The sequence below is a fragment of the Ceratosolen solmsi genome, unplaced genomic scaffold (assembly GCF_000503995.2).
Source record: "Ceratosolen solmsi marchali unplaced genomic scaffold, CerSol_1.0 scaffold1, whole genome shotgun sequence".
Classification (NCBI taxonomy): domain Eukaryota; kingdom Metazoa; phylum Arthropoda; class Insecta; order Hymenoptera; family Agaonidae; genus Ceratosolen; species Ceratosolen solmsi.
Window position 1 is genome coordinate 14283651 of NW_011948415.1, and position 14731 is coordinate 14298381.

A 14731-nucleotide genomic window follows, 5' to 3' on the forward strand; every position below is an offset into this window, starting at 1 on the left:
GGCTTTTAAATTATTCATAATGTTCGTTTTGTTATGTATAAATCCATTCATATACATCCAAAGAAAAATGTAAATATAAAAATATGTTTATATTGCATATAACGTATTATTCATAAAAAGAAAAAAAGTTTATTCGTTTTTGCGTTTTTGCATGATAACGCTGTGCTCGTCTATTAGTTATTTAAATTTTGCAACAAAAAATCCCAATTAATTGTTTTATCAATGATAATTGTAATTATTAATCTTACCAGTTGATTATATTTTCATTTTCAAAAACAAATTTATTGTAAATAACTCATTTCAATCGGTATACTTGGAATTATTATTTTATTCTTTGCTAATAATGCTTTGTGCATTATATTCATATATTGCACAACTATGTGAATTATTGATATTTCCAATTTCGGAAAATAGAGTGCTCGTTTTAAATACCCCAAGTGCATTATTGTATATTATTGGCTAAGGAGAATGATGAAAATTCCGATTTATCAACTAAGGACTTTGTAGTTAAGATAAATCGTCAATTATTAAGAGATAATGATAAATTTGAGGGAGTTGTTGATTTAATTATTATTGTGAAAATGTCTGTAAAATGGCATTCGAAACCAGGAAGTTAAAACGTTCACTTTCTCTTTCATGGATAGTCGTGATGTGGTACAGGAGGTGTCGACGTAACGTTCGACCAATAATAATATTATATATAATTTTATATGCAAGCACTGTTTCTTATATTTGATTACAGTAATGACTGTTAGTAAATGACTGTTATATGCGTAGCATTTAATTTAATTGGGAAAAAGTGCACAATTCCTTGCATAATAAACTTAAGGAATATGTTCGGGAAGAAAATTTTTAATTCTTCGCGAAATTCATAAACACACTCTATCTGTGGGGCAAAAGTATTTTCACTTTGTGTACACGACACAGGCGCTGATCAATCATTTGAAGTCATCTTGAATAGGGTAGGGCAGGGCAATATCAAAATTTGAGAGAAATAGCACAGTTTGACGTAAGAATTATTATGTACGTCACTGCGGCAAGTGCTTTTCTAGAAAATCTTTGCCTTGGTACATCCATGTAATAATGTGTGAAAACGCGAATGCAGTTATATTCCTTCCAACCTACATCGATATGCATTTAAATACTAGAATTTTTATATTAAAATTTATTTTACGCGCGCTTGTACATTTTACACGAGTGAAAATCTCATCTCGTGGCATATTGAATTTAATGGAATAGAGTCGGAAGTTCCAAAAAGAAAACAAAAATCGACACATAAATAATAAATAAAATTAATCATTTAACGTACATAAAATCATATTAAAAATGTAATATTACCTTAAGAGATATAATCACGAGCATAAATTTATAATTAACCGATGATTTTAATTGAAAGTTCAGCTTAACTCCAATACGCTTCATGAAAATATTTGTTTTGAAATCGAAAGCAAATCGAAATATTCCAACTTAATACATTTGCACCCGTTGATCTCGAAAACACACTATTAGTTAATCCTAGTAATTTCTCATCACAATGAAAATGTTCAGCACTTACATTAAATGCATTTACGTCACGATATAATGACGTGAATTCTCAGTCCATTATCTATTATTAAAGTGTGGAATAGCAGTGGCGAATGTCAATTGCATTACGATTGATACAGTTACGCATAATTGTAGAGAGAATAGATGTATTTTTTTTTTTTTTTTTTTTTTTTTTGGTCGTTAAAATAAAATATATCAAAATATATGGTAGAAGTGTGCAACGTGAAATTATAATCTCTAGTAATTATAGAAGAAAAATGGTGAATTTAGATGAGTAAATAAATACTCTTACCTAACTAAAATATATTTTACGTTATATATGAAATTCATAAAAGGACATATATTATTGTAATTTTCTCTATTCGCTAATTCAGGCTTTTAGAATTTTCATTATGTAATGGTATAACAAGTTTATAGATAATATACATATTAGATAAGACGATGTAGGTCGCTATTTACAGAAATTTTATTTAAAAAAAAAAAAAAAAAAAAAAAAAAAAAAAAAAAAAAAAAAATTGATTGAAGTTTATTAAATTAAGCATAATCGCGTGTGTAGACGATAATTATCCTTTGAATATTGATTAACAAACCTGACTGATTATTAAATTATGCAAAACCATTTTATTTATAAATTCATTATAAATTCCAGGTTAACCGAGGCTGGTCTTTAATTTTTTTTCAAAACAAATAGTTGAAAATAAAGGGGTCGAGAGGGAGAAGAATTAATAATATAAAAATCGAGAGTTTTTATTATATATGCCATTATGTAATTAATAATGTTATTTTTTATATTGCTAGTATTGTCTGTTTTAGGCTTTAAGAATTTGAAAATGTGAAATTCTTTATTTACAGACAATGAGAAAATATCATAATATTTCTAATTGGAATAAAAAGTTATACCTTACTTATATAAGGCAAAACTAGATTTAATTGTTTCCTTATCAAAACTAGAAAATTTAATATTGTATCATTAAATAAATTTTGCAATAATTACCAAGAAACTTCATTACCATTATGAGTACGTTTAATAAATTTAATAAATTCATGCCATATTGATAGATCTCTTTATGTAACTATAAATATTGACATTTACTCACGTTTTATTTTACACGAAAATAAAATAAATTATTGTATTAAAAATATTGTTTCTTTGAAACAATATTTCTCGAATATTGAATATGTAAAATGATTTTTCTAGATAATCTTTCCTAATACATTATCTGCGCTTGTATTACATAGTAATATTACTCGTATGGCAGACATTAACATTAGAGTCGAGTGTTTTTCGTCCAATGTACATTACTATAATCAACTTGAAATTATTCATCTGAAATGTATAGAAATAATTTTTTTACTTTTGTTTTTTGTTTGTTTATCAATGAGATTAGGATTTACGTTCTATTATTTTCAATTACAACAATGGCAATAATAATAATAATAATGATATTCATATAATGAGCCACCTCATTATTTTTTCATTTATTTGACTAATTATTTCATATTCATTAGTATTCCAATATCTACTTTCAGTGACTTTTTATAATTAACTTTAATTATTTTCTTAAGAAAAGTGTGGGAAAAAATAATTTACAATCTCTTTAAAAATAATTATTCAAATTCTCATTGACTTATGCAATGTGACGTAAAATACTTTTTCTGCCTCTAAAATATTTAATAAATCCAAAGTAATAATTACAATTTCTACGAAGATGCATAATTCGTTATAAAAAATTTACAAGCAACAACATATACGGAGATTCGAATATCCTTAATATCAATTAATATAATTAACTATCCACGGCATTTTAAGTATTCTACAACAAATTGCATTATCAATAAATGTAAAAGAGTATATACGGAAGTACGTAGAGTTGCCAATACCAGCAATTTATAATATACAATGCACTTTAATGTCATTTTATAAATGTCATTGTATAAATGTACCTAGCGGTACGGAACTGAAATAGGATCGTCGAACGAATTAAATGTAAGATTTCAGTGAAATGTATAAATATGGAATGGGACGAATAAGGGGAAAAACAAATTGTATCCTTCTGTTAAATGATGATAAATAGTTATGGATATTGGCAGCCATAATCCTTAAAAATCGTTATGTCAACTACAAAGTGCAAAAATCATATTTAGATGCCCAACTGCTGTAATATTTCTCGCCCACCAGCAAGTATTGAAAAATATTAGCTAATATTATAAATCAACGATAATTCATCAATGCCTCGATATAATTTGTCATACCATATAAAAACAATAAGATTCAAATTTAAATTTATCCATAATTAACTAATAATAATCGTGCTTTTTATGTGCTAGTTTTTATATGCTATAATGTTCAGTAGTTAAAGTCGATATTTTACGAGCCGGACTGTCTAAGTATTTCGATAAAAGAACCTAAAGGTAAGCAACGATTCAACAAAGATAATTTATTCAAGAAATAATAAAGCAAGTACCAATTGATTTGGAAATCTAAGCCCAAATCATTGGGGGGGGGGGGCCTAATGAAATTTCGGAATCCCACCAAGTACCTGAAATAACACAGAACTAAGACAGAACTCGCGTATCGGTTCACAAATTTATTAATAAAAGGTCGCAGTAAGAGTTTAGGATGAAATTGGGAATCGCTCGAAGGAAGTCCACAGCCACGTAAGCCTACTCTCCCTCGGCGAAGAACGAGGGAAGTCCCGAGCGACGGTCCTTGCGGGATTCGGGGACCGGAAAGGAGGCGACGGGGAGAAAGCGATCGGCGCAGTCTGGGAAACGAAAGCGCAGCCCTTGGCCGGTCCGGCGACACGTGGGCCTCGTCGCCTCAGCCGATTGGCCGGTTCCCGTGGCCGGGGGTAGGGCGTGGTTCGGGGCTCCTTGGTATCGAGGCGAACGGGCCCCCGGCGTCAGTCCCCTCGCGCGATATCACGCCGCGGCTTCGGCGATGTGGCACTGGCCCAGCGGGATGATGCCGATCCTCCTGGTCCTACTTACCCGGGCGTTCCTCGGTGCCGCAGGCGACGATCTCGTGCTCAGGGGGGCCTTGCCCGCCTACGGACTCGCGGTCGTCAGCGCCGGGGCCCTCGCCGAGTCCGACTGCCGGGCGGAGCTGGACCACTTCCGGCGTGCCGTCAACGAGAGGAGGCTCTGGGCCGTCAAAAGTTCGTATGGCCGAGCTCGCCCCTTTCCCCGCGAGTTGCCGCAGCCGATTCTTCTTGCATTCGAGGGGTGGAAGGGCCCGCCGCGAAATCGTCGAGTTTCGTTGTAGACGGTGCCGATTAATCTTCGTCCAACCTCGCGAGTCCGAAACGAAATTATGGCAAACGTGTAGCCTTTGACGTCGAATTCACTCCCTTCGCCATGCCGAAGCGAAGGGCTGTTTTTATTCGCTATATTCGCGCTTCGACGTAGCGATTAATATTTTAAGCGTAAATTGCAATCTCCTGCACCTAATATCGTTCACATACAAATTTTCAAATACAATCGCACATTCTGCTTGGCTTTTTTATATACACTGATATGCATTGAGTAGGATTCTGTAGGAAATGCGCGGGAGATTTAATTTATAATTTGGAGATTATCGTTGAGATTCAAATATTTGTGTACGTTGAAATAATATAAACAACGGATTGCTTTGAAAAACAATAGCTCAATGGTATTCTTCAACGAGAGCTTCATAAATCATTTTTTTTTTTTTAACGAAACAATGGTAATAAATATCGTTAGGCGGAGTATACTCGAGCGTTTGAAAATTGTATTTGAAGGATTAAATGCAAGCCTCACTGTAGATATAACCTGTTTGTTTATTGATGAATTGTATCGAGTAAATTATTTAAACAGTATTCTATTTTACAAATACACCTTCGGTATCCCATATCTAGCGATCCAGCGAGATAGAGGAATAATTAATAATCAAAGTATGGAAGTGGTTAGGTGTTACATTGGCTATAAGCCATGTATAGATATTATCGGACAGCGTATATTTTATCTCCTAATACATTATTAAGTACAATTACCGTTTATTAGGTTAACATACTGATACAGACGATGTTTATGAGACATTCTCGTGAAACATATAAATGCAATTTCATTCATTTTCATCTATAACGCGTTGTTGCTGCTAACTATAAACATTTGAAATTATTTACAAATAATCGTCATTTATTGATTATTTTTTTTTTTTTTTTATTTTTTATTTTTTTTTTTAATATCATTTATTTCACAAATACGCAAAATTGGCTATTAATGCTAATTGACGACTAAGAGTAGTAAACAATCTTGTTTATTAATATGTTTTATTGATATTCTCATTTATATTGGCAAATAAAAACCTAATTTGCTTTTTATTTCAAATAGATTGTGTGCGATCGTTGTTGTGTTAAAACGTGTTAAATCTTTTTTTTCTTTTTTTTTTTTTTTTTTTTTTTTTTTTTTTTTTTTTTTTTCAATGCTATTGCACGAGTCTAGTAAAACTACACCACAAACATATCCACATATAACTAAAGTTTGAAGATTTAAATACAAGAGTATATCGATAGAACATCGATTCGGATTAAAAAGTACGATATTGTAATTACGATTTTGTAACTTACATGATACATTGTCATTACGAATGAAACGCCAAGCAAATTTTTTAAACGAATTTAAATTATTTCAATCGATCCCCGATATTATAAGAAATTATCATTATTAGTTAAAAGTGAGAAAAATGAGAATAGAAATTCAAAAAAGATTTTTATTCCTGTAACTATCGGTAAAATGAATTATTATTGTTAATGTATGTACTTCTACTAGTCTGGTATTCCAATGTGAATGAAAAAACAATGACAAAGACAAAGACGAAAGCGAGCAAAAAAATTAACGAAAAATCAATTAATTAATGCATGGTAGAATACGTAGCAGAGAATATACTTTCAAATTGCTGCATCAAAAATGCGGAACCAATAAGTCATTAAAAGCGTATAATGTTTAACTCTGTTGGGCAATCATATTATTTAAATTTTCACGACAAAAAACAAAGCAGATACGCGAAGAAGAAAGACATAATGAAAAAATAAAAATAAAAGGAAAACAAATAAGAAAATGAGCATTCGGCGTGTGTACGAGTCAGGAGTAATTAATCATCGAAGTAACGGGAAACATCGCGTATACGTTTATATCAAAGAAAGTTGAAGTGGCTAAATGCATCTCTATCTTTCAATCGCTACACGTCCAAGCAACCCGAGCGTAGTAATTGTCGGTCAACGTGTAAGTGATTACACAGCCAGTTATAACATGGACTTTGGTACCGCAGGGCAAATATTATAATTATGCAACGTGCATCGCCGGACCTCCCTAAGTTCATTATTCGTTTCTCTTCTACTACTCATCTAACGATCCCTCGGGGTCTTTCCCTTGCTAGTCGAGTGCGCGCGAGGGCTTCCACGTTGAAAACTTACGGGATTCACTTGCCACAGTGTCCTTTCAGTACTTTAATTCGAGCGATCTAGGCAGCTGAAAAATGCACATTATTGCCATTATAAATGGATTATTAAGGAATTAAGGGATCATAATGATTAAAGCCATGTGGAATCGTAAGGAGGCAAGTGGAATGTTCTTTAGAATCATATTTAATTATTAGCATGTACCGTCGATGATAAAATGATAAAAAGTCGAGTCGAAACGTTGATTAGCCAGGGGTGCGTTATGTTAAAAAACGAGAAATTAAAAATTTTTGTAAAAATCTAGGCTGCACTCAAAGCTATTTTACACCATTGGACATGGAATAGCCCATGTAGCTATTGTACGGTGACAGTAAAGCATGTATCCGCTAATTTTTTCGTGTAGACGTTTGACTTTCGCGAGAGACGGCATTACACAAGAAACTTGTTTTCCGTTTTCCCATTCGTATCCTGCCGCGATATCTTACCTCTTCGGGCATCTACGTGCTTCCGCAATTATTCACGACGTGTGCCGATTGTGTACACTGTAAGATTATGTTTGGCCAAGGCGCTTTTCGCTCGTTACTCTTCGTATAGATCGGTTATGCTGCTTCTGTATATGTGGCTTTAATGAACTAAGGCGAATGCTTTCGTGGATCGAGCGTGCGACGAAAGAAATGTATGGACATTACCCTCTTTGCCCGGAAAAGTATGCTTAACGATACTCGCAAAGTACGTAACATTGTAGAAATATGATTACGTACGCGACATACGTTACAACTTCATAAATCGCTTTTAGTTTAACGAAATTTATACACACACGCGCGTGCGCGCGCGCGCGCATACATATAGATATATATATATTTTTTTTCTTTTGTTTTTTTTTCTCGTGTTTTTTTTTTCGTGTTTTTTTTTCGTGTTTTTTTTTCTTTCTTTCTTTCTTGTTGATTTTTGCTGAAAACAGAGTAAGCAAGAAACTGTTGGGCATTATACAACGATTGGGGAACGCGTATTTTAAATTATAAGTAAAATCTTTTTATTTTCATGTGATTTATAAAGTAGGTTGAACGGCAATCGATAGATTTTCTAGCCATTGAAAGATAAAAGCTATAATTGATATCATTTATTATTAACTATGAGACGAGCGTTAAGTACTCATTTTCATAAATTGTTTCATAAGTTTGTCAATATTAATAAAGTTAATGTCCACATTCCAATAGAGATAATTGAGCATTTACATTGAAAGTGATATTCGACAAATTAATCGATAATTGCTTGAAAATATTTGCCAATTAGCTTATATAGACTTTCAGAAAATAAAATTGAAAAATTTAATTTAATTTGTCTGTACAAGATATTTTGCATTTTCTATTCATGCTATTGAATTAGAAATTATTATGTGTTAAAAACAAACAAAAAAAACAAAAAACAAAAAACAAACAAAAAAAAAAACATTAATGCAAGTACTTACTTATTAGAAAATTCATTTCAATGCGTAGATTTAATTTTTCAATGGTTTTATTTTATATAAAAATTTTATTTTCCACTTTCAGCTTTCCAAAAATAAAAGACAATTTCAAAGTATGTTATGAGAAATTTTTCTAAAAAGGTAAAATGCGCTTGAAAACACACCGATAAATAAAAATTTCGCTTTTTCTCGGATTATTAAAGATTTGTCGTTAGAGTTTTTCGCATTAAAATTGAATCGTAATGAAATATCAAACACGAAAGATTTTCAATAATGTAGGAGCATTTTGAAGTTGCTTGAAAAGGTTTGTCTCAAAACAAAAAAAAAAAACAAAAATAAAAACAACAGTCGATCGAGTAAAATAGAATATTATCGAATGATTTATTATTATTTGAGCTTTTATAAAAAACAAAATGCAAAATTTAATATATGATTTTTATGACTAAACGTGTCATGTTTTACAGATATTTTAAATATTTATTATGCAATCAGTAAATGAATAAAATACATTTGGTTAGCAGTATCGTTGAAAGCTTTCACTAACGTACACAATATTTCCAATACTTTTTCATCCACTCGCGATTGCCTCCTTTTAACTCTTTCTTACAAAATCGTAATAATTGCATTAATTATCAAATAATTTGTCAGTATTTTATTGTCGATTAACTGTTGGATCGATTATTTTGCTTCTCGATCGCACCGAAAAGCATTACGAATATCGAATGAAACAAAGCTGTCGACATGATTAATTAAACGTAGATGAAAAACATAATATTTTTCTAGAGGGTAGAATTTAATTTATTGTACCATGTGAACAGATACAACGGGCGTGGATCTATTTAGCCATCAATCAATTACTTTCATCTCAACTATTGGTGTGCGCAAATTCTACCAATTATTGTAAAAAAAAAAAAAAAAAAAAATGAAAAAAAAAAATGAAATTTAAAATATTTAATTATGATCCACAACATTACGTATGTTATTCGCCCTCATCCCGCGCAATAATCATTGCGCAATTAATGATCCATCAGCTTTAACAGCTCCGATTAAGACAAAGAGATTTACGGCCCTTCCAACAGGATTTTTCCACTCTCGCAGACTTCCAGCCAATATTTCACAGATTCGCGAATTTGATATACCGATTAACTCGAGGGGCAGGCATGTCTCTTCAGCAGCCGAGATTCGCTTGGAAATGAGATCGTAAGTAGTGGTGAGGAACCAACCGATGACGTTGATTTTCAGTGCTCGACTCGAGCGGTGAGCCCAAGCCCGGCTTCGTCTACGGCAACAATTACTGGCTGGGCAGCCGAAGTCAGTGCCTGGACACCATGAACAGGGCGCCATTCAACTTACGGGCTGACGTTATGAGGAATAATTCCCGGTACCGGGACGTTGGCGAAGAATTCCCGCCCTATCCGATCAACTACTTCGTCGCCCATTTCCGACACAACAGTACCATTCAGTACCACGTGAGACTTCCAAACGAGGTGAAATAATTTTCCTCGTGTTCTTATCAGCGATAGCGAATGGGATTGTAATTTTCGGATGTCTCGACTCTATTGGAGCGATCGCTCGAACCTTTTTACACTTCCACTCTCACCTTTTCTCAATTCACGCTGTCTGTCAGACGCGACTGAGACAATGTGACACCATTTAATAATAATTCGTTATAATTACAATCGTCCATTCAAATTTCCGTCCTCGTCTACTATATAAAATATCCGCTCCGGCAATGCACGCAATATATCATTGGTATCATTAATACTGGTAAATAAAATATTTCGTATATGCTAGTTGAATACATTTTATTTAGGATATTAACGCGTTTAATGATAATGTATTTGAATGTTTGAAACTTTGAATGGGAATATCAAAATTTTCTGAACGAACGAATCGACAATCGGACTTTTGTAAATAAAAATTCACTTTTTCCAAAAAAAAATTGGTAGATGAGATTAAAAAATTTCGAGCTCGACGTTCCCCTTCCCGTAGAGTTCCAAACTCAATTACCAAAGCAAACTCTCGACTCTCAACTACAACGTCAACTCAATTATATCCACAAGACTTACATCTACATTCATGAATAAAGTCCAATAATTAAAATATACATGTTGCATGAAAATTAAATATTGTCAAATTTATGTGACCATAGTATTTACAAAATCAATAAATATATTTATTATATTTAAGGAGTATGCTCACTAATATCTATTACAGGATCTCGTAAGCTTAGGTTTGTGTATGCCGGCCTCATGCTCGACAAATGAATTGGGAAAAGCTTTAAGCGCCATGTTTCGCGACAAAAGCTTAATCATCGGCCAACTTTTCTCTGCCGACTTTCAATTAATTCAAGTTAGAGATTTGCGCGACGATTATTATTGGATGCTGAGTGGAAAAATTATCCTCATCAAGTGCGTTTATCTTTGTTTATTTCTTTATCTTTTTTTGTTTTCGTTACAATTTGATTTAATTTGTAGTTGCGCTATTAGATTAATATAGATGAAAAAGCTCCATTTAACTAAAACAGTAAATTGAATTAATTGCAATTACGTGTATATATTACTTTTCTAATCACGCGCAACACTGATTTGATGAGAAAAATTTTCTATTTTAAAGTGAAAATATCATTAAACGTAGCACAAATTTATCATAAACAAAATATTAATTATTATTATTATTATTATTATTATTATTATTATTAGACAAGAAATTTATGCCATAAATTTCAATTCTAATTGTTGCCGAGTGCAAGAAGTAAAATAAAATAAAAAAATGAATAGCAATTAATTAATAATTTGGTAATTATATGTAACGACGTTTCATTGATTAAATTAATTATATTTTTGTTTAGAATTTGCCTAATATTAATATTGTTATTGATGATAAGTGGAACCGCGTATGATTTGTTAGTACACCAGAAGCACATCTATAAGAAGAAGAAGAAGAAGCAAGAAATTTTCGATAATAACAATGGTATATTATAATAATTATATATATATATATATATATATATATATATATTTGTATCGATTTATTAAAATAAAATTGTAATTTTTTATTAGAACGAATGAAAGTTGATGACAATCTCGAAGCTGCGGTGGTAAAACGCAATGGAAATCCGCGAATTTTAGTGAAATTATTACTCTGCTTCTCAATACATTCCAATACAAAATTAATATTCAGCACAAAGTTGAGCAGCAATTCCATAGCACCGATCCATGGATTAAGATTTCTGGGAATGGTCTGGATCATTATGATTCACACGGTTTTTTATATGAGCGACTACGCTGGTAAGTTTCAATGCTCCAGTTTTTCCCTTAGAATTTACAATGTCGAGTGCATCGGGGAAATAATATGCTCGAATTGATACAAGTGACGAGCAATTTTCCGAGAAAATTATTTTAAATGCCATTGATATTCAATTCGCTTGATGGAAATATTACAATGAAATGTCTGCTAATTAGTTTTATATTAAATTTAAATACACGAATGCTTTATAATTATAAATATACATTAGATTAAAAAAATTAATTGTTGTCGATGGAATGTTTACTTAATGACTAACCATAATGATTCGTTCATTATATGACTTTGGAAAGTAAAGTCTAACCTAAATAATTAAGTGAATTCATGCCATTTTACAGATAATAAGAGCTGGTCTTGGAGAATGTCGGAAGGTTTTGCGGTACAAGTGATAAGTAATTCGACACTCTCTGTCGATACATTTTTCTTCTTAAGTGGTTTTTTGCTTGCTTATATGTATCTCATTGCACATAGAAATGAGGGAGAAACAAAGGCAAACATTGGACATGCAGTTGTAGAACTTTTGGTTACGGTAATTCGACGCTTCATACGGTAAGGTTTTCAAATTTATTATACGTATCAAGTACTATTTATAAGTAATTGAGAGATAAATAAGAAAATAAAAAGAATATAAAGCTTATTGAGTGCATTAATCTTGCTAAAAAGTCTTGGAGTTGCCGTTTTGATGTGATTGTTTTGATGATTTCCACAGCTTGACTCCCGCATACGTGATGATGATAGGATTAATTCAAGTGAATACTTCTTGGTACGGAAGGAGCTCGCAGTTTTATATGACTGAGCGTCCTCAGGAGACTTGCGCAAAGTACTGGTGGAGAAATATTCTTTATATCAATAATCTCTTTAGTAGAGATACAATGGTAATTATAACGTTTTGTAGATGATGAATGAGATTATTATTATGGTTGTGTACGTTGGTAATTTCTTTCGTGAATAAATCTCTACAACTCGCTTTGTGGGAGGTAAATTTTTATTGACAGTCAAGTTTTGTCAACTAATATTTTTTTATTCCATCGAAGCTTTTCGTAATTAAATGATAATAATTTCGTAATAATGCGACGATGTTCAAGGATATTTTTCAATTACAATATTAATAACTAATGGACCTTAAGATACTTACATGAACATGTTTTGTTGCGAAAACTTTTTATTTTGTAATTGACTATTTAATATTTTGAAATTTATGTTAATTTTTATCCTCTTGATTAAATTACTTGATTATGTAAAATACACATAATCCATTGTTGACATTATAAGGCCAAGTAATAATTGCATCAAATTTTTGTTACTAAAAGTGCATGTCATGGAGTTGGTACTTATCGAATGACATGCAGTTCTTTATAATCGGCACGTTTCTATTGATCCTTTCATCCGCGTAAGTTTTTCTTTCATTTCTACATAATTCGACTTACATTGTGACATATGTCAAAACACTTAATTTGTTTTCTTTTCTTTAAGATTGTTTTATACAACAGTGACAATAGTCCTGTGCTTATTGATCGGTTCGATCGTTATCACCGGCTACATATCCTACATTAACGATTACGTGCCTACGTAAGTACACGCAAATAAATAGAATATTATTTCAAATAATTAATTATTGACGAAAGAATTCCATTAGTTGTAGAGTTTGATTGGGAGTAGGGAGTTATGCCAATTCCACTAATTCGAATAAATTCTATTCTTACGATACAAATTAATATCCACGAGTTTAAGTAGCCAGAAAATTTGACTTTCTTAATTTTATTGCAACATCACACAATAACCATAATTTTTACGTAAATTCGTATTATCAAATCACTTTTATTGGCGCTGTATTACAAATTTTTATATACAATAAACGAAATTGCAGCGCATACCATCAATACCTCGATTCTTCGTGAATTTAACGTTGTATTTTTAAATGAAATGTATTCGTGGTGCTTTGGTCAAATGAAATTAGCCTACGAGAGTGGATAATTTACATTCGTATTTTTAGGGATTAGAATAGTCCCATTTAAAATTCAATATTATTTTCTTCTCCTTCAATTCACAGAATGGACCAACAGTATCACATGCTGAGTGTATTATATGATCCACCATGGACCAGAGTTGGTCCGTATTTAATAGGAATGATAACCGCTTACATTGTAACAAGACTAAATAGCAAACTCACGTTACAAAAGGTACGTTTGATTATCTTTCAACTAATGATTAATTCCAACACTTTTTCGCTAGCAATGGTGCATTCCCATTTTAAATTGAAATTTTTCTATCCACTGATTGATTGTTCGAAATAATGAAAAACTCTGCATTTTTAACTTACCTTATTCTTATTTCTTCTTCTTCTTTATTCTTTAATACTAAAAAGAAAAAAAGAAAAAAGAAAAAAAACCGAACAAATTACGGTTTTCCACACCTATTTGACGGATATTCAAATGTGCTTGCACGTTAATGACATTCAATAGCGTTCGGTTTCACGCATTTAACTCAGCGCAACTATTGTGCTGAATACTTGTGTAACCAACGCGATCGCTAAGTCTTTAAGATCACCATTCGTTCGCATTCTCAGACACTGTCGGCCGTCGCGTAATAACAAAACAATTCCAACATAAAAATGTCACATTTAAAAAAAAACAACGAACTCTACTGGCTTAGCGAGTTTAGCATAGAGATGAAAAAAAACTTCGGCATTGCGCGAAATAATTTACATACATATTTTTAAGACTCGAGTGGCGGAATTTAATATGTCGTTAACCGGATTAACGCATTCAATTTCTTATTTATCATCTCAATGTAGTCACTTGGTAACAGTTAATGCCAGATTTTTAAAGTAAGGCGGACCAAACGGTTTTGTCCGTTTATCGGCACCTTAAAAACAAAAACAAAAAACAAAAAACCAAACAATCTTTATCTGCCCTTTTAGAGTACAATTGCAGTGGCTTGGTTACTCGGCAGCTCCTGCAACGTCATCGCGCTCTTCGGTCTCTGCGACAAGCAA

At 32.1% G+C, this 14731-nt stretch overlaps 1 protein-coding gene across 1 annotated transcript in view; it reads left to right on the forward strand.

The window, feature by feature from the left end:
- Positions 1-4510: 4510 nt before the first annotated feature.
- LOC105359095 (nose resistant to fluoxetine protein 6) overlaps positions 4511-14731 on the forward strand; it is a 12062-nt gene continuing 1841 nt past the window's right edge. The window contains exons 1-11 of the mRNA XM_011495574.1: positions 4511-4703; positions 9673-9917; positions 10648-10841; positions 11282-11403; positions 11493-11720; positions 12075-12285; positions 12446-12611; positions 13047-13126; positions 13210-13305; positions 13787-13916; positions 14657-14731. The exon at positions 14657-14731 is cut by the window's right edge and continues 82 nt beyond it. Of these exons, the coding sequence (XP_011493876.1) occupies positions 4511-4703; positions 9673-9917; positions 10648-10841; positions 11282-11403; positions 11493-11720; positions 12075-12285; positions 12446-12611; positions 13047-13126; positions 13210-13305; positions 13787-13916; positions 14657-14731 (1740 nt within the window). The remainder of the gene's footprint in view (positions 4704-9672; positions 9918-10647; positions 10842-11281; positions 11404-11492; positions 11721-12074; positions 12286-12445; positions 12612-13046; positions 13127-13209; positions 13306-13786; positions 13917-14656) is intronic.